This window comes from Egretta garzetta, unplaced genomic scaffold, assembly GCF_000687185.1.
Source record: "Egretta garzetta isolate BGI_Z169 unplaced genomic scaffold, ASM68718v1 scaffold369, whole genome shotgun sequence".
NCBI classification, from domain to species: Eukaryota; Metazoa; Chordata; class Aves; order Pelecaniformes; family Ardeidae; genus Egretta; species Egretta garzetta.
This window is the reverse complement of record NW_009260837.1, coordinates 382023-402932: the sequence shown is the minus strand read 5'-3', so window position 1 is coordinate 402932 and position 20910 is coordinate 382023. Positions and strand designations below refer to the sequence as shown.

General features: G+C 37.9%; 1 protein-coding gene across 2 annotated transcripts in view; it reads left to right on the top strand.

Moving 5' to 3' along the window:
• MPP7 (membrane palmitoylated protein 7) overlaps nucleotides 1-20910 on the top strand; it is a 149699-nt gene that overhangs the window by 88273 nt on the left and 40516 nt on the right. For both annotated transcript variants that reach the window (XM_035902423.1, XM_009647003.2), the window contains exon 6: nucleotides 13476-13607. In XM_035902423.1, coding sequence (XP_035758316.1) covers nucleotides 13476-13607 — 132 coding nt within the window. The remainder of the gene's footprint in view (nucleotides 1-13475; nucleotides 13608-20910) is intronic.

Sequence of the window (20910 nt, the reverse complement as noted above, 5' to 3'; positions counted from 1 at the left end):
GATTCTCTCCCCATCGCATTGTGGGGGGAGTGAGCGAGCAGCTGGGTGGGGCTGAGCTGCTGACTGGGGTTAAACCACAACACATATGTGCCTTAAAGATACCTTAAAGATACAAAATACAAAGATATGACCCCTTCAGGGTCAGGTTGGGCCAGCCTGCAGGCAGTGCTGAGGGGCTGTAGTCAATGTTTGGATGTAAGTGGGGACATGCTTGGGTGATTTGAAACGCCGGCAGATCGGGCTTGGACCTGCCTGCCGTACCTTTCTGTAAATATATTTTAGATTTCTGAAAGTGAAATTTCAGTCTTCCATGGCTGTCCGTGTTTCCTGGGTACTGTAGCAGCAGTGCTCACTGATGGCTTCTGGGTTGCCGGGGGAGGCCCGCGTGCTGGCAGCATCCCCAGGGTTTCCCCTCCCCTGCTCAGGTCTCACAAGGCAGGCAAGACCTTGACGCACCTGTACAAAACTTGCTGAGCACAGCCCTGCCTGCTGGCCTTCCTCCTGACGGACATTTAGACTTTTTTTGTAATCCTTTCCATTTGGTCAACGTAGAAGCTGGTGCTTTAAATTAATTGCTTATTAGTCTGTGTAGTGCTGCCACCGTTTCCACTGTAAGCATTCGGTAGTGTGGCATGTCTGTTACAACCTCACATGAATGAGGAGCGGAGGGAAGGCTGTTGCAGTATGGACGGTTTTATTCTGTATAATTCAGGCTAATGGGCTGCATTTGAAGGTGGTAATTCCTGGCCCGTGTGGAGTGGATACTGCACCCACTCCTGGATTTTTCCACAGATCCTGGAGGGACTTTTGTAATTCCTGAGGCGTAACCATGAATTACATTTTTTTTTTTTTTAAAACCCCTATTTCAAGCTCACTTTGCTTATTTTATGAGGGGAGAATTTGAAAGATGGTTTGTGTTTCCAAGATTTGGAGTTTACATTCGAATTTTGTTCAAGGATAGGGCATTTAATTGGAGGCTGTATGATTTTATACATGTTTGAGTGAGACACAATGAGGAATTTCCATCCTGTTTTCCATGTGTAAAAGAAAGGAAGAAATGTCCCTTAGCTTCCTTGTCTAATGACAACATTGAAGTTAATGTGCGCTGTAAATACACAACATATGAAGCCTGATGTAACACTGAACATTCCTCCTCTGGGAGGCTCTTTTTTTCCTTAATATTTTCTATAACATGAAAACTAGAGAATATAGTGAGGATATACCTGAGGAAGGGATGTTTCTGATTTAAGGAAAGGCACTTCTATTTGTGCTTTTGTGAAAAATAGGAATAACAGGATAAAGAAGTAAATATTCTCAGCTTTAATGTTTTATAATTTGGAGAAATTTAAGGAACATACGTGACAGCAAACCGAATGTATGTGGAGAGGGGATTTGTACAGAATTTTGCAAATAATGACAAAAATTTTTTAAATGATGTTGCATCAGGTAGGCACCAGTGCAATTGAGGGAGATATCTTTATAGAGTAATTTGGAGGTTTTTATGAACCTGACAGTATTGCTGTTGTCTGAGAGCACTCCATTTTTTTTTAATTAGCTACATCTAGAGACAAAATATTTTTAATTGTTATGCAACTGTATAAATTGGAATATATAATTGGAAGACTAAGATTCAAGATCTTAACACAAAGTGTACCTAAAAGGGAATTTAATTCTGCATTTTTAATGGACTTCTCACAATCAAGTTAGAAAAATGGTCTCATCTGTCAGTAGGGACACATGGGAATGGAGGTGGACACTGAGTTACTCTGTCAGTCGTGGGGCAGAACCCCAGCGACAGACTCTGTAAGAAAGGAGATGTAGATAGGACAGATGATCAAACTAAGAAGGGAAGACTTTAAAGCTTTCAAATTTTCTTACACTTCTAGTTAAAGCTTTCTTGAATAGTAGCTCTCAGTTCCTTTTCTAACAAGCTGGGAAAAGCTGTGTTCTTTCTGGGGCAGTGCCATAGCACAAGAGCATAATCGTTATTTATTTTTAAAATTATTTGAAATCTGAAAAACTAAACCAATTAGCTATAGGAATTAACACTTTAGTCACTTATTTTGTAGGTGTGGCTGTTAACAAAAAAGTCTGTAAAAGAATGGGCCATCTTGTAGTCCATTGAATAATTTTATGCCAACTATACTATCTTTGAGACAGGCTCAGGATATATTATTCAGATCTCACTTGCTCTTAACTTTGTGTTTATAACAGCAGTTACATTCCTGGTGATTACATATTGGAATCAGTAATTTACCATTTGAAGTTAATCCCTATTAGCGTAAATTTAGTGTGAATTAAATTCATATAACTTATGTCCTTTGTGGTTGTCAGTGTAATGGGCAGAACAATAATTATTTTAAAAGCTTATGCCACTGTGCTAAAACTATTCTGCAGGATGTTTGTACTTCTTATGACCTGGAGGAAATTAAGCTTTTTTTTTTAACCTTCGAAGAATGCCAGCGGTGGTTCTGCCTGTTTCAGCGGAGTTTATCTTCTGTTGAGGTCTGCTGGAAGGTTTGCCAGCTGCTGGTGTGAAACGTAAAGCAGGTACCTAAAGAAGGGCACAAGGCAGGACCAGGAATGACTTCAGTTCATCATGATACACAAGCATGTAAAGTATTTGGATCACTTTGGGTGCTGTGCCTGTAACCTTAGAGGGAACAAGTGGTGGACAGCCTTGAAGTATTTGTCTTTGCTTCTCTTTCATTACTGTAGAATGAATAGAATTTTGGAAGTAATTTTAAGATAATCTGCAGAGTGAGGGGAAAACCGCTTCCGTATGACTGGGAATGTTTTCAGATTAACTTATCCATGGACAACTTCAGTGTGCTGTTTAGAGAACATACAGATTTTTTTAAGTTGTTTTCAGGGTTTTTTTAAAATTGCTTTCAAATGGCAAAGATGCATACACCAGAAAATTGTAAATAGGATTTACACTTACTGTTTTATTTGCAGCTCATTTGAGGTGTACTTGACTTTCAGTTTCACAAAGCATAAACAATTTGTGTTTGTAAACATTTTCATCTAATAACTACCTCCTTGGCTTTCCTTCAGAACAGAACCATGAGTTAAACAAAACTAAAACTGCAGATAATTAAACCAGAGCACTTTGTTCTTCATATAAATGTTTCCTATATTTGTTTAGGTTTCTTTAAAAAATAGAAACAGTGCTTCTTGTAGCTTGAAGCATACCTTTTTCATTGCCCTATCCTGTTCTGGTTTTCTTGTATTTACTGGGAAGTTGCAAATTCTAGCTTTTATTTGATAAACAACTGCTGATACCATCATCCATGCCATCTACTAGACTTGCATAGTGGCCTAATAGACTGTTCTGATCAAAGTGCTGCTATGTTAAAAAACCAAACATTTTAAGCCTTTATCAGCAAAGCCTTATAAAGCTGTCTTACAGTCACTGGCAAAAACTGACAATATAATTTACTGTGCAGGAAACAGCAGGCATTTTTCTACAAGAACTTTAACATACAAAGCACTCCAAGAAAATCATGGGCTATGATAATATAAAACAAAATCTGTTTTTGCTTTGGAAAGTTCATGAAGCATTTCTTGTAATGTGTAATTAAAAAAATCTTAATCTAAACTTTGCCCTCTTTCCAAGATTTCCTTTGTAATTAGACTAACTGAGGATTTTCCATCAGGGCCTTTTCATTGAAATGTGCGGTTTCTGCAAAGTAGGCATTTTCCACTGGAAATAGTTGGGATTTACCTACAATTGTTCAGGTTTTGCATCTGGAAAACCCAATATAAATTTCAGGTCAGTTAACATCTGAACTACATTTGGGCTGTTATTGTATCTCAAGCTCTTGGAGGACCTTTTGGCCCTGTCCCTTTAAAGACCTGTCTTCCCAAATGCACCCATGTTTTTGCTCATGTCCTGGGAGACTCTTCTCCTCCTCTTTATGAAATACTCTTGCTCACACATGGTAACACAGACTACAGTATCTCTTCAAGAAGCGTATTGTCCCATGGTTTATAACTACTTACTCCTCAGTAGTCTGAGGTTTGCTGGTAAGACCAGTTACAGGAGTTGTGCTCTTTAGATATTTTGCTGTACAAACTAGTTTAACTTCATTAGCATGGTGAGCTGGAGTGCATTGTACTTCATCTGTCAACTGAAAAGTTACCTACCTAATCCTTATTTGTAAAATCAGATGCCATTCGTTTGCAGATCTGCGAGAGCCTGCTTGATTTTGGATGTTATGCTGTGAAGTATCAGCAGTGAGAGAGAAATATTTATTTTCCACCTAAGTAAAATTCGCAATTACCACAAGAAGCAAGAACCACAGCACTGGTGATTTGGTAATGTTGGTTGATGAATAACCCATAGATGTTCTGAGCATACCAGCCATGAAGCTGGGGGAGAGGAAACAGTGCTCAGGAGACTTTGTTGGCACATGGATGAGGTCCTTCTGCCCAGTGTTTCCCGCCTTTAAACTATTTGCCACTTTGCGAAGCCCTCCCTCATGCATTTTGGCAACCTTGTTAGAGGAAAAACAGGTTTTATTCTTAACTCTTTTCAGCTTCAGACCTTGACTTCCTATTTCCATTTCCACTTGCCCCCATAATTCAATGGAGTTTTTTTATAGAAAACTTTTTTTGGGTGGGGAGCACTGGGACGATATGTTGCTGTCTTTATTTTTGGAATACCCATGTTACTGGAATGGAATAAGTAAAACAAAAACGCAATAGCAAAATAGTCCTTTTAAAAACAGCACTAAAAGCCTTGATTTTTCACGTCTGTCAGGCAGACAAAATCAGAAAGCAGTTGTGGCACACTCTTAATGTGGTAGGAGCTGACAGAGCATACATATAACAATATACAACATACAAGCATAGATATAAAATTATATAAAGGAGATGAAAGAATACTACATGAATATATTTAAGTAACAACCATCATGTTACCCTGGAAATGCTCTCAGGTCCATCTCGTGATACCTCAGCTGATGTCCAACGCACAGCTTGTCTGTCAGTCTTTAGACGTATGGATATGAGAATGCTTGCTAGCAGCCAACATACAATAAACAAAGTGACAGATATAATAAACAAAAGTGAAACCAGGCAGGTTGGCAGCAGAAAATAAAAGATTTGAAAAGTAAATCAAAGGAATTCTTTCGCTATATATACAGACTTTCCCACATGAAGGAACCAACTGTAACCCGTGTGAGGATGTTGAATTGCATACATATAACTATAGCATTCACATACAGCGCATAAAAGTTGGCAATGTTACTAAAGCTGGCAACTCAGGAGGAGGAAAAAATCACGATGGATAAAATCACATCCCATTCAAGTAGCAATTCTGTTCAGCTAGTGAAAATGGAGAAACTGCACAATACAAAGCAAATAGTCCCTTTTTTAGTTGGTATCTATGCTGCTTTTTCCTTCAGTGGTGCTTTTCCCTTGCATTTGCCGGACCATGTTCTACTTAAGCTCTGATTCACTTACTCAACAGCATCCTCTTTCCTAGTTCACTGATGAATCTTCAGTAGTGGCCTAGTATGGTCTTGTAATAATTTTTTCCCCTTTCTGCTTATTCCTGGGTTTCTAGTCAGTGGCAAGACTCTCTTCCCATGTTTATGTATAAGTATCTTTATCACAGATATTTTGGAAAATTGTAAGCTTTTTTTTTTTTTAAACCTGCTATTTTGCTGGCCTTCTTAAAAGAATATTACCATTTAAGAGGCAGGATTTATTCCATTGCACCGCATATTTTTCGTATTTTATAATTCTTTAGTTACAATTTTATTAAGTACTTACAGAAGATTTACTTATATATAATGGTGAAGATAATACTCACTGCAGCTTTTCAGTTCTTCAGAATGCTACCTGAATTTAGTGCAATTGATACATAAGAATACTGCTTCTGGTGTTCAAAATGGGAAAAGTCCAAAGCAGGCAAAAGTAATTACCTTAAAAACTAAACTGGTTCAATATTTCAGGTAGGTGTCCATGTAGTATAAGTACTCTGTAGCTGAATTTAAGACCTGCTTATCATAAACGAATATATGTTATTATTTTCTGGAGGAATTAGGTATTTCCAGATTCTTTTAACCTCATGGATCAGTAGATGTTTTTCTTTTTAAGACCTTAGACATCATGCTGTTGTCAAATAAAGGCTGGGTCATTTCTAAAAGACACTTTTTCAGAAAGGGCAACAGCAACCTCAGCTTTTAATTTAGTTTACATTTTCACTTGGTTTCTTGGAGTGGTGTGTATGTGCCTTCAGGTGGTTTTCAAACAAGAAAAGATGCATGCTACCGCTGTAGACACAATATTGTCAGGATGCTGCCACTTTTTCAAAAAAGGAATTGAATAGGGATGCCAAAATATTGGAACAAGTGCTCCTGTCTTGGCATTTTCCACTCCGAAAACTATCTATTCATGCTCTTGAAAGTTACTTAAATAGGGCTTAAAGCTTGAAGAACACTTTAGCTACATGAATCACACTGTAAATGTAGCAGAGACTTTGTTCAGATTCTTCACTATTGATTTAAAATCAGAGCTTATTCTGCCATTATCCACAACTGAGGAAAAACATAGGGCCGTCATCTGGAAGAATATTAACACCTTTACCAGACGACACGGACGGGCTGTGTGTTTCTGTGAACACCGAGAACTGTTCGACTTTGGAAGCGTCTCCAGGGGCTGCGAACAATGAGCCGGAGGAAGCAGGAGTCTGAAGATGCAGAAAGTTCACTTTTCTGTTGGCTGTTGCCGTCTGGCTACCAGCTGCAGGTAAACCCATCAGTTCGGACTGGTGCATCTGAAATCAAGAAACTGCATTTTCAGGCAAGGAAATTGCCCTTTTGTGAAAGGAAGTTCATATAGTCATGAATAAAGTCCACCATAGTAAAGAGGAAAAAGTAATATATACTGAATATTGATCCAACTGAGATGTTGCTATGCTAAGAACATTAATATATGGTAGGAATTAAGAACACAAACCCACACATGTACAGTATGTGTTTTCAATATTTTGAATCACTAGTGTGCTCAACTGCATCGAAGTCAAATTGAAAGAGAAAGGGATTTAATTGCCAGCTGGACCAGCTTGAACTAGAGGGCAACTCTGGTTTAACTACAGATGGGACGGTTGCAAGCATGGAATGTTTTTGTCTCTTTTGTACATATGTAACTGCTGTCTTCTCACACAATATATAATTTCTAGGGAATTTATAGAGAATATATAGGAAAACTATAATATTTGAAGGATGGAAAGAACTAAATGAATCCTGATTTTTTTTTTTTCCCATGAATTAGTGCACTCATTGATTTCATTTTTCTTACCATCACTGGTCAAAGGTTTTTGCTTATGTTGAATGAATAGTGTAAATCATTTTCAGTAGCAAATGTGTTCATTTCTTTGGAAGTTAACTGATTTCTTTAACATTATGTATTGTACTTAACTTGAGAATTTTGTTCGGAACAGAAAATCTCAGATTTCTGTAGGAAAATGATTAGATTTTTGCACCTTCAGAAGAAATAGTATTACTTTTCTGCTTGGTAAGTGGTTACTGTAGCTTGTGTACTCACTGATTTGACTGCCAAAACAAACAGAAAAAAAAATCAGTTCACCGTTATCCCAGGCATCCTCTGGTCGCTTCAGCAGCACTACTGAGTTTCTCTTGCCTGCAGTTTTATTGCTTGCTTCTGCTTGAAGTGATGCTTCGTGCTTTAGCCAAGCTGGAGAGTTCAGGTAACGTGGTTGTTCATATCTGTTGGTTCAGATGCCTGTTCTCACCTCTCCTCTTGTTGTCTTGTTAACCCTTATCAGGATTTGGGTTGCTTGTACTCTTATCCACCTTATCCACCTGCACACTTAGCAGGCAGTGTTGGTGGATAAGAGACTGCCGTGCGCTGCCCTTTTCTGATGGCTGTTTTACCACCCACTTGCTGGAGAGTGGAATTAGTGGGGTGGAATTCATCAGCACATCTGGCTTATGTACTCAAGATAGTAGGTTTAAAGACTAATTCTCCTGTAGAAGAAAAAAGGTTGTTTCTCTCTCCCAACCTTATCTAAATTCTTGTCTCCCTTTTCCCCTCTTAATTTTGTGCTGCTTACCGGTTGTTCTAAAGTGTATAGCTCGATTCTGAATACCTTATATTTTTATTCCTTTCTTCTCCAAACTGTTCTCAAGTCACATTGCTTTTCTGTGCCTTGACCCTGTACGCCATCACCATTATGCTACAGCTTTCTGCTGGTTTTATTCTCCTGCTTTCTAAGTTCTTGCACATGTTTGGCCGTTACATCTCATACGCTTCTCCTTCCATTTTGATGCTCTGATGGCCCTTCCTTCCGTGGGTTCAGTCTCCTCCCAGCTCTTTCAGCTTTTCTTTTTCGGTATCTCTTGCTGGATGACTTCACTCACTTGATTTTAACTTTATGCAAGTTACATAAGTCATTCTTGCCAGTCAAATAATTTTCTCCACCAACATTTTCGCTTACCTTTTTGTATTTCTTCTGTAACCCTATCACAAAATAAAAAGGCAATACGGCTGGAGGTCTCTGGAGGACCAGCTCTGCCAGGCAAGTTCAGGGGCATGTTGCTGTGGTTGCTGATGAAGTTACTTTTCTCCTCTGATGTAACTTCTATGTGCCAGACTCAGTGGAAGCTACTGTCACCATAGCAGAGCAAAGAGGTGGGAAAATGTCTCTGTCTCACCTCATAGAGTTGAACTTGAACTGCCAGAGAAAGTGGCTGGTGCTAATGATCCAAGCTGTGGACTGGGAGAGCAAAGTCATGGCCCATTTTGTTCCATTTTGCTGACTCTGCTGCCAGGGCAGCGATCTGCTCCATAGGCAAGGTAACCAGCAGCTGGGCTGGCAGTGCCGCAGGCTGCCACCGCTGTCGGCTTTCATAAAGGTCGGTCTGTGTCCCTACAAATCCTATGTAAATAATCTGGACTATTAATTATTTCATTTTCTAATCTTGGTTTTTTCAAGTACCATATAGAAAAAGCTTGCATTTGACCATTCTGTTTTGCTTCTTTATTTAACTTACTGTTTTCTAAAATGTTTTTCTAGACTAGTAAATGCAAAGTATTCTGAAAAGTAAAGCTTAAATTGAGATTTTTCTTTTTTTTATTTTTTTTTTAAATAATGAGCATTTAAAAACATAAGGAGCTGTGTTCATGAGTCAGAGCCTACTTGGAGTGTTTTTACGCTTACAGGTCTAAAAATATAAACAGAAGCAAAAGATAATATAAAATTTGTCATTGTTTTAAAGGAGCAAAGATGTAGTCAGTGTAGTTAAATGATATGCATTTTTCAAAATATAGAACTGTTTTCTTTAATAACATTCTCAATTTAAATAAATATTTAAAGTTTCAGAACAGTTTAAGAAAAAGAACTTTGAATGTTTCCAATGTCAGATTTTCTTTGTGTAAGTTGATAGTGTAAAATTTCAATTTATAAACTGTGAAATGATCAGTGATCGCTTTAATATGAAAAATACAGCACTAGTTATTAGACATTTCAGAGGTCTGATGAAAGTATTCATTTCCAGCTAGATCATGTCTAAGAATTTAGCTGAACATCAATATTTATATTTAGGTAGTGAAGTAGTTTCAATCATACCTACTTTCAAGTTCTAAATATGGACCGTGTTTACATTAGTGAATCATCAGCATAGAACGTCAAGCTGAAATACAATCTTTTTCTCCAGAGGTGCTTAAATATACATGACCCTAATCTTGGACCATAGGTGCATAGAAGAGTTGTGTATTTGAAAACAAAAACAAAACATAAAAACAATTAAAATGTCATCTGCACTCCTTGCAGTTTCTAGTGGTAGGCAAGACTTTGTATCCCGGAGTATAAAACTGCAGTGAATAAATCGATCGCTTCTTACGTACAAAAAGAAAACACTACCACCTTTATATTGCCTTGTGCGTTTACTGCACAATTATTCTGTTCAAATGTTGTTCATGATAGCATGCAAGTTTTGTTTCTTGGCACTTGCAATTTGTTTATTTTTAAAAAAAGTCCCAACCTTTTCTATAAAAGTCTAGTCTGATAGATTCTTGGACTAAGCCTACACTATATTAAAGGCACAGTACAAAGAAGCTGCTGAAGAAATGTCCCTTTACTCTGTGAATATAGAATCATAGAATCACTTTGGTTGGAAAAGACCTTTAAGATCATCGAGTCCAACCTTTAGCCTAACCCTGCCATCCCACCACTAAACCATGTCCCTAAGCACCTCATCTATCCTTATTTTAAATACTTCCAGGGATGGGGACTCGACCACCTCCCTGGGCAGCCCATTCCAGAGCCTGACAACCCTTTCTGTGAAGAAGTTTTTCCTGATGTCTAGCCTAAACCTGCCCTGGCGCAACTTCAAACCATTCCCCCTTGTCCTATCATCTGTTACCAGAGAGAAGAGGCCGACCCCCACCTCGCTACAGCCTCCTCTCAGGCAGTTGTAGAGGGTGATAAGGTGTCCCCTCAGCCTCCTCTTCTCCAGACTAAACAACCCCAGTTCCCTCAGTTGCTCGTAAGATTTGTGCTCCAGACCCCTCACCAGAGCTTTGTTGCTCTCCTCTGGACATGTTCCAGCAATGCAACATCTTTCCTGTAGTGAGGGGCCCAAAACTGAACACAGTATTCAAGGTGCGGCCTCACCAGAAAAGTGAAATCAAAATAGCTTTATAAGTTTTGCTTGCAGATTAATTATTGCCCAATGTCTATGCTGCTCACTGCTTCAAGAGCTACTGCAGTGGAGAGAGAGTGGTGTGTTAGAAGAAGCTGTGATGGAAGACAAGCAGGAAAGAAATCTTTGTATGGTCAGTGTATGGCATAAACAAGTTTGTAATGACAGAAGCTCTTCTGGAAACTTGACTGAGAAAAGACACATCATTTCTGGCATTCATACTCTTACCTAAAATATGCGTCTTTGCACCAAGATAAAATAATAGCAGAGTTTGGGTAAAAGATCTTATATTGAAAAGTGTAATACATTGTGGTTTAATATGGTTTTTGGGAGGAGGAGGGAAGGGGTTGATAAGTTCCAATTGTTTTGAGTGAAGAAAAGCATCTTTAATAATCATAAATTGGCATTGGCTTTATAATACTTGGGTTTCATCATTCTTTTGCATGCAGTGTCCAGGAGCCTGACCTGGCAGTCAGATCAGGGAAGTATCTTCTTAACACTGGTGGCATAGTTCAGTGTAGTAGTGGACAGAATCTGTTTTGCAAGTTTCATTGTCAAGGGTAGGTTCTTTTCAACATGTTCTAAGTTGCTACCTTTTGCTTTGGAAGTGGTGCTTTAGATTATTTTCATCTGTTTTCTCTGTCTGCCTGATTGTTTTTAAACTGCAATATAGAACCTCATTAAACTGAACCAGTCCATGAATGTGCCCTAGCTTTATGTGGAAAAACACAACTGCAGAAGACTAGTTTTAGAAGTCTTAACTGTAAGTAGCCTGAAGTAAAAGCAAACACTACTTTTGTTTTAGTACATCTTTGGTATTTCACATACATCTTTAGAGCACTGCATGTGCCTGCATGGCTTTTACATATGTAATGCTTCATAATACACATTTCCAGGAGGAGCCATAATTGCTAGCCTGAGGTTTTTTAGCTCAGATCTCAAGTAAAACTATTCTTTGGTCGGGGGGAGCTGGTAATTTCTGATGGTAAATAGTACAAATTCATAACTGTGTCTTGGGAAGAAAACCAGAAATAATTAGTTAGAGTGTATTGAAATGTTTTTATCAATTTGTACAATATGCATAGAAATCAGTAAAACAACAGCAAATTCTCATAAAGCAGGCATGATCTTCAACTGTGTTTATTTTGTTGAAGACCTAACTTCAGATTTAAACCAGAATTTCAAGACTACCATACGCTGTTTTCCTTCTGCTTTTGACATGACAGCTTGTAGCATTGCCTGGAAATTGTTTTCTGTTGTTAGTCTCCTCCATTCAGGAAAAAAATCCTGGAATAGCGTAATGGAAGTGTCATGCTTTTTTAAAACATTGGCATAATCCTTGAGAACATAGAGTTTCTGGTCATTTGTGTACTCAGTCTAATATTATCTGCCTTGTATTAAGTAGCAAGTAAACAGGCATCAGAGATATGTAGCCATTTCCTGTTCTTTATTAAAGAGTGTCATCTTAATCATTATTGTAATTGTTATAATAGATTCATTATGACAGTCCTTGATACGGTACCTTCTGATATCATCCATGTCAACAACATTCATGTGTTCTGCTTTATCCTAAACTTGTCAACATTTTCCAAAATGCTTTATTTTTATTGTGGGGAAGGTTGTCGATTTGCAAATTACTTTTGCTATTCAGACTAGAACTTTTGTAATATTGATTCTTTGGGAAAAAGTATCAGGTCAAAATGTAAAATATTCCAGTATTTAGGAGCAACTACTTGAAAACAGAAGCAACTGAAAGCAGTAGATAGAATTATATGTATGCCTGTTGCTGTTATTCCTGCTATAATGCATAGTTTTCACTACAAAGTAAAAGCATTGCTTAACCATTTTTCACCAGTTTACAAAGTATTATAAATAATGAAGACTTTTCAAAATAGAAAAGAACTTTAAGAGTTCTGTATCTAGAAAAAGCTGCAAATTTTAGGTTATATATTGGGTTATAATCTCAGCAGATTTTTTTAGAGTCTTAGGTGAATGAGCTTTCTAACTTCCACTGACTTTCAACATTTTTTAATGTCTTCAGGTTCCTAAATTATTTTACTTTTAAGATTGAACCTTTTTTCAGGCTTTGTTAGGCTTTTCTTTGAAAAAATCTATTGTTCAAGGTATGCATGAACTGTAGAAGCAACAGAGAAAGAAAGGAGGCAAGACTTGTGACAGGTAGTTGATGAGCACCAGCCTGAACCAAGTTGTTTCAGTAATATGTTCCTCAATCTCAATCATGAATTCTGCAATACTTTAAAAATTCCTAAGATAATTTGGAGCTCGTATGAAAGGGAGCTGATGTGATAGGCATCCAGTAACCAGGCAAGCTCCTCTGAAGGGAATGGTTGGGCAACAGCTTAATGTCACGCATCTCATGCTTGAACAGAAGTGCCAGAAGATGCTTATTTTGCTTATTCGTTTCATAGGGCTGCTTACTGTATCAAAGAAACTTTTTATCTAGGACAGGTAGAATGATGTTCTTACTTCAGGAGACTTGGGTTTTCTCCTGATCTTAATCCATGTAATTTCAAGCTAATGTGCAAAGCACTTGATATTTTCATGTGTATGAAGACACTGTTCTGTATCCACAATTTACTAGATGTATACATTGTGTATATGAAAACATAATCTATCGAGTTCTTTCATCTGTTTGACATGTGTTAAAATTGTATACAAGAATTCTATTCAATCTACATGCATCACACTAGTAGAGTTAGGGTATAAATAATATCCTCTGCTTTGTCGTTCATAAACTTTTCAGATGCCAAATAATATAGTGACTATTAATGTTTCCAGGCTTTGCTCTCTGTACATGATACTGTTGCTCAGAAGAACTACGATCCTGTCTTGCCCCCCATGCCTGACGACATTGATGAGGAAGAAGATTCCGTTAAAATAATCAGGCTTGTCAAAAACAGGGAACCATTGGTAAGTAACCCCATGTTTTGTTTTGGGGTTTTATGTTTGTGAACAGGGCAGGGAGTGTTCAGATTATGCATACGAATGGGTGACATTAACTTGAAATGTGGACAGACGGACATTATGCATGTTTATTCATAACACTTAGTAACACGCTTCTGACTTCGACTTCCGTTCGCGGTCATTATTAGTAAAGCACATGAAATGAATAACAAGAATTTGTTCATTCATGGTGTTTGAGCACTATATATGTGGGCCCACCTGAGCATTTAGATCAATAATATATTCATCTTTTATCTTGAATTCAAATCAGGAACTTGTTTTAAAATGAGAGAGGGAGAATGAATCCCCAAAGAAATCTTGACCTTTGTTGTGAACTGTGCCTGTTAACATTCATGTAAAAAAATGTGACCTTTCAATACACTGAAAAGAAAGCATAAAAACATATTTTAAAATACTTGAATTGAAATCTGGGCAAATTTAAGATGTCTGTTGTTGTACTTTGGATTATGAATACTAGAAAGTTAATATCTTCACGGGGATATCTGGAAAAATGAAAGAACTAAACCTAGGTTGTATTACAAGAATATTAAAATGCTTTACTGATTTTGTTATTTTTATTTGCTGTAGAGTGGGAGTCATCTTGTATAAAATTTAACTATATTCTTTTTCTCCTGCAAACCAGTCAGAGCTTTGTTTTATGTTGTACTGGATGTTTGTTTTAATGGATAGCAATCCTGAAGACATATCTGCAAAGTTACTTTGAGAAGGACATGATTCTGTACCTAAGATGACAGAGGGAGAGCAATGCTTCTGTTAGATGTACAGGGGTAGCTTGCCCCACAGTAGATGTCTTACTATCGCTTTTATTCTTGATGGATTTCTGGCATCAGTAAACAAGAAACAAGTTTTGGTATTGACTGTCTGTAGGTGCCCATGGGTATAATTAAAAGTTTGACCATATGGAAAGTTTTTACTGTGTTCTAACATATTAAACATTTTTTTCCCAGAATATTTAAATTACAGCTTTAAGCTTTCCTCTTTTTTTATCAAAGAAATTTTTTGAGGAAGAAAAGAAACTTGCTTTAGGATTTAGTATCAGAAAGAGTATTAATTCTGGAAGGTGTGAAAGAATTTGAACATGTAGTGCGAGATGAGTTGTAATTGAGCAGCTTATTTTTAGTGTTAATGAAAACACCCTTGTTGTTTTTTCTTGAATTTGTTAGAAACATCTCAACATCTTAATTTACATAGTTTCATGTTTCAAATGTGATTTGCTACTAAGACTTTTGTGAGTTAAATACTGTAAGTTAATAGTACCTCAAAGTGAACTGGATAAATAGCAATTTTGAAAACAAAACTGAGACATTTTCTAAAAACTTATCAGAGATACACACTGTATATTGGCTTTTGAGATTTTAAGACCTTTTAAAGGGACAAATAGAGTTACCTAAGGTTATCCTTGGGCTGTTCCTCAGATTCCGCTCTTGCCCATTCACTCCAGTGGGATACTAAACTTTTCCAGACACCTGAGTATCTGTTGTAGTTTAACCTTGATAGGCAGCCCAGGCCCACCCAGCTGCTCGCTCACTTTCCCCAGCAGGATGTGGGAGAGAATCAGAAGGATAAAAGTGAGAAAACTCATGGGTTGAGATGAAGGCAGTTTAATAGGTAAAGCAAAAGCTGCAGGCAAGCAAAGCAAAATGAGGAATTCATTCACTATTTCATATTGGTGGGCAAGTGTTTAGCCATTCCCAGGAAAGCAGGGCTCCATCATGGTGACTTGGGAAGACAACACGCCATAAGTCCAAATGCCCACCCTCTTCCCCTTCTTCCCCTCAGCTTTTATTGCTAAGCACGACATCATACAGTACGGGGTATCCCTTCGGTCAGTTGGGGGGAGCTGTCCCAGCAATGTCACCTCCCAGCTTCTTGTGCCACCCCAGCCTCCTCACTGGTGGGGTGGGGTGAGGAGAAGAAAAGGCCTTGACTCTGTGTAAGCCCTGCTCAGCACTAACAAAACATCCCTGTGTTATCAACACTTGTTTCCAGCACAAATCCAAAACGTAGCCCCATACCAGCTACTGTGAAGAAAATTAACTCTATCCCTGCCAACACGTGCACCAAAAAGGTGCATCCAGCTTAGTACAACTGTTGTGCTAAGGAGGTAACAAACAAGGTTTTTTATTAGAACTTTCTTTTAGTAGGCAGAACGCAGTCATGGAAAATATAAAAAAAAAAAAAAAAAATGTGAGAGAACTCAGTCTTCAGTTTGTCAAGACTGTTTACTGTAATTACCAAGACAAAAATAGCCTTATAATGGAACCTGTGATAGACCTGTTACTAGGAGGAACCAAAGGGGGGGAGCTAATTGCAGCCTACAACTACTTCAGAGTGGGGAGATCACAAGGACAATTGAGTCAAACTCTCTCAGCAGTGAAAGATGCTAAAATACAGGGTAATGGCCACAACTTGCAGCCCTGGGAGTTTTAGACTGAGAATTAAGAAAAGTATTTAATTCAGTGGGAAGTACGGCACTGGAGCAGACTGGCCAGAGATGTGGAATCTCCAACCTATTACACAGTGCAATGGTTGACCTGATCTGGCATTGACAGTAGTCCTACTCTGAGCAGGAGATTGGCATAAATGACTTCTAAAAGTTGCCCTGCATCCAACATTTCAAAGATTGTAGGTTGTCTGTAGGGGAAAGGACTATTTGTGGTCTCTCGAAATCCCCAGCCTTTTTTGATGTTTTAATTTTGTTGGAGAAGAGCTTATGGTGAGTTCTGTTTCGCATGTTACTTCTTCTCCAGGAAGACTTTGAAGAATAACGTATAGTGTCTTCTTCCTCTTCCATACCCCACCTTCAGTCCATTTTAACATTATTTATGTTAATGCCAAACATCCTTTGTGGCAGATGGATAGTCAATTATTCTTATGACACCATCATCACAATACGTAACAAACCTATTGTTTGTGTCTTTGCCTTGCCCAGACTAATTTTTTTTTCTTGGGTAGGGGTGAGAAGAAAACATGGATAATGATTCAGATAAGGTCTTACCAGAATGTAGCATAGGTGGAATATATAAAGACAAGTTTATGCTAGGTATATTAGATGTACTGCATCTATGCTTCCTGAAGTTGTTTTACTGAAGAAAGGATATGCCATGAACTGTGTTTACTGAACTATTTAAAATGTCATTTTCTCTTTATTTCCGTGTATTTTTAATAGCTTTTCCTTCAGATCTTGCTCTAAAGTCTTAGATATTCTTAGCTGAGTCCAGATCAAAGAGTCTCTACTTACTCAGTTTATCTGTTCCCTGTTCACCAGTCAAAGCCTGACTTCGCTTACATAGTTATATCAGGATTCTTGCTGCTGAACTTGAGATTGGAGGTGCTATACAATATTTTTTTTCTGGGATGGAGATTGTCTGGTTCCTTGACTTGAAGATACTAAGCTCTCTGAACTTTTCTTTCACCTCAGATGCATTCCTCATTCTCTATTTGTGGGCAAACAGTAGAGACTGTTTTTCTGCAAAATCGTAAGCTTTACATCAGCTGCACACCCTGGCAGTGCATGAATTGGATATCTCCTTTGGATGACTTTCAACAATATTCTCTGTGAAGAAAATTAGGCACTCTCTCTTAACTTCTTTGGAATACATAGTTGGACTCGATGATCTTCTGGTTGAACTCAATGATCTTAAAAGTCTTTTCCAACCTAAATGATTCTATAATTCTATTCTGTACCTAGTGACCATTTTTATATAAAACTGCACCATATTTCCTCTTCTACTTGTTCATGCTTTTCTCAGAGTTAAGCACCTCACCAATGTTCTGAGCTGGTGTTAATCACATATTAATGAAGCCTGAGTTCCCAGGAGTAATCATCTCAAAAGAGAGGAAAACACATGGTTTGTGGGAGGGCCTTCTGTTTGCCAGATTTCATCAGTTCAGAAGTCAGTGCTGAACTTTCCTCCAGTTTTTTGGAAGAGATGATTTAAGTTTTTTGTTAATCCTTCCACAGGTTTGGATTTTTTTCCTAAATGCTCTATTAGCAAATGCCATTCTAGCAGTGTCTCACTCAAGCGAGGTGAAATTGTGTTAGGAGGTTTTATCTGAACAAAATAATTTAGAACATCTCTGAACTTTACATAAAGAGAAGTAGAAACATCTCTTTTCAGAGATAGTCCAAAATTCACCTGCCTATAATTAGGCTTTTTATCAGGTAGCTTGGAGGGTTTTAACTTACCCCTACCTCTCCAGGGCTTTTTCAGCCACTGCCATGTTCCTGATTAGCATTCCTGATATCCAAGATGTACAACCATGCTACCAGGAGTTCAGTTCCTGGCCTCTCACTACTTCCAACTCCCAAGTGATATTCCAGGTTTGTTACAGCTGTCATGCAGTTACTCTGAATAGGATGCTTCTTCACGTTAAGATGGTTGGTTCTTCATCACACAGATTCATTTCACATAAATTTAGCCATTTGAAAATTAATCTCTATGCTGTGTCTACAGTGAAGAGAAAAAAAAAGCAGCTCCAGAGAATGAAACGTGCCCTCTATTCAAGACGCCTGCCTTAATGAAAGGATGGTTCATTCTCCGGAGCTCCCTGTTTCTTTTCATTAACTATAGGAGGAGCCTAGACACCTAGCTTGAACTAGGTGCCTGATTTCCATAGCTGAACTTGGGTGAAATGAATTGTGGTGATTTAAGAGGGTTGTTTACATGTTCTGCCGGTGCAGATTCCACAGCTCTTGCTTGCCTCTCACTCTGGGTCCCCATAGCTCAGTTCTTTAGTTAGTGAATGAACCCAACTATTTTATAGGTGGGATTAATTTGGGTGTAGGGACAGCTTTAGTGTGCATAGTCTACACGCGTGTGGACATCAACTTTTAAATAACTCTTTATTATAAGGTAGGTAACTGATATTTGTATTTGCATTTTCAATAGAGAATGAATCTGTGTGTGCTTTTGTTTAACAGAAAGGTATGCAAAAATATTACTGATGTTTCAAACTCTCTTGTTAGTAATTTATTTTACAGGCTTTTCTTTCTTTCTTTAAAAGTAAAGGCTTCTAATGTTTTATTCTGGAACAGGCAGATAAATGGATGAACTAATAAAGCTCACATCTGTGAAACCCTGAGTGATGCTTACCAATCAGTGTTACTACATTAAAACTGGAAAGAAAAAAAAAAAAACCAACCCAAAAACCAGTGAAAGAGCCTTGCTGAAGGAGCTTGTATTATTTTTAGTGCTTTTGCATGGTATACCTTTAAACATTTTCATAGTCTGATCACCATATGGCTCCCAAACTCCTTATTTTTCCCTTTAAAAGTATTTTAAACTGAGCTATGCTATTACATCTGTATATGTCTCATTTAGGGTAACTTACACTTTTGGCTAGCAACACTGAAAATATTTTCCAGCTCTCAAGGTCCAGTCTAACCTTCTTCCATTTTTAAAGCTCTAAATGAGGAGCTGCACTGCACATGTAACTGAAAGTACTGGAGCTGAACATCTCATAAGGAGAAATTCTTGCCAGATTATATATACCTCATAGTTTAAGCAGGGCTGGCAGCAGTACAAGAGAAGCTGCTTTTTCAGAAAATCAACTTTTTGGGTTTTCAAAAAGAAATCCACTTGTGTTTGATGATTTCTTTTTAAGGATTCTAAATTGGGAGGGAAGGGGAATTTAAGGAACCCTCTTCTTTCTTTGTGTACTATAGGTACAGCAAACCCCCACAAACTCAAATAGTGCTTTTCATGGGTCTGCCCCTTCACTTTGAGTTTGCCATAAAGGTGTTAACGGACAGTGAGCTAGTTTGGGTTAAATAATTTCCCTGTAAATTCGAACTTGATTTTCTGCTGATAATTCCAGTAATTCCAAATTAGCTGTTATCATTGTGGGGGTATCTTTTCAAATTGGATAATCTGCACTAGGAATTAATTTTGTGCCAGCACATTGGTAGTGATAATCACGTAAAGCTTGAAGTGGCTGTTCCACTTGGACAAGAGCCTTACCGTTACTTCCAGATGCTGTCTGGGTCAGCACTGTGGTCTTCCGTCCCACACAAGTTTTTTCTAGGGTCTGTCTAAAAACAAGATGAAATGAAGTACATCCTAATGCTGCTTTTTTTCTTTTTTTCTGAATATATCCATCAAAAAGATCCTTTGTACTTTTAAACACATGTAACTTTCCAGGTATTAATAATAAACTTCAAATTAATAGCTGTTGCTGCAAGGTCAGAGATAATATTGCGATATATGCTAGAGGGTTTAATGCTTTGTTTAATATTCCTAATGGTATGCAATTCTTTTTGCACAGAAGTCTAATCATGAGTTCTTAAAGTGAGATTAGCTGCAGCTAAATCTTTATCTTTCTGAAACACCCAGACTGATTTGAAACTGTAGTACAAACAAATGCTCGCTGATGCAATTACATTATAAACAACACATAAGAATAAGGCTGGCAAATTGCAGAATTACTTTGCTTACGGATAGAACATCAACGTTGCTGTGGGGTGCTGGCCACTGATAAAGTTTCGCCAAAAAGAATATTGTGTGGTGACTGTTTTAATTTTTCTCTATTTGCAATAGTTGCAGCTTGCATATACTAAAATATAAATTAATCTCCCATTTTTGTCTTGTGCTGTATTTCCATCTCAGAGGAAAGGGAAACAAGTTTATTTGCAGTCAGTAAAATTATTAAGTGTAGTAAAATGTCACCCCCATTATTAACTTTTATATGTTTCAGCTTCACATCCATGAAACACTGAAAAATTGAAGTAGGGATAGACACGATGTTCACGCTTCATCTAAACATACAGAAAGCTAGCTGTAAAAGCAATTTCATTATTCAAGGAGCTTTATAAAGTGCTTCTGTGCCTTACTTCAAGCACAACGCTTCTCTGATGGAAGGAAATTCTAACCACTGTCTTGCACTCAGAGATGAAGTAATGCTGTTTGTTCACTAATCGAAAATATGGAAATTTTCAGAAAATTGAGTTACCTGCCAGAGTCCTAAACGTCTCTGTTGATTAACAAAGTTAGAGCTATCGCAGGTAACTAATTGCATTGACGTGGCAAAGTCATCGTGTGCAGATAAGAAGCTGTTGGACAGGAGGTGCTTTTTTGTGTTGTCTTTTAAAAATACTGTCTCAAATAGCCTTTTTGGAGGTGATTATACAGTACGACTTCCCTAGCTAAAATCCCCCTTGTTATTCTGTGGATTCTGCCTTCCAGAGCAGAGCCAGCGTTTCCCCCCTCGCCCCTTCCCGCCTGGCACGGCAGCTCGGGCAGCAGCTCCC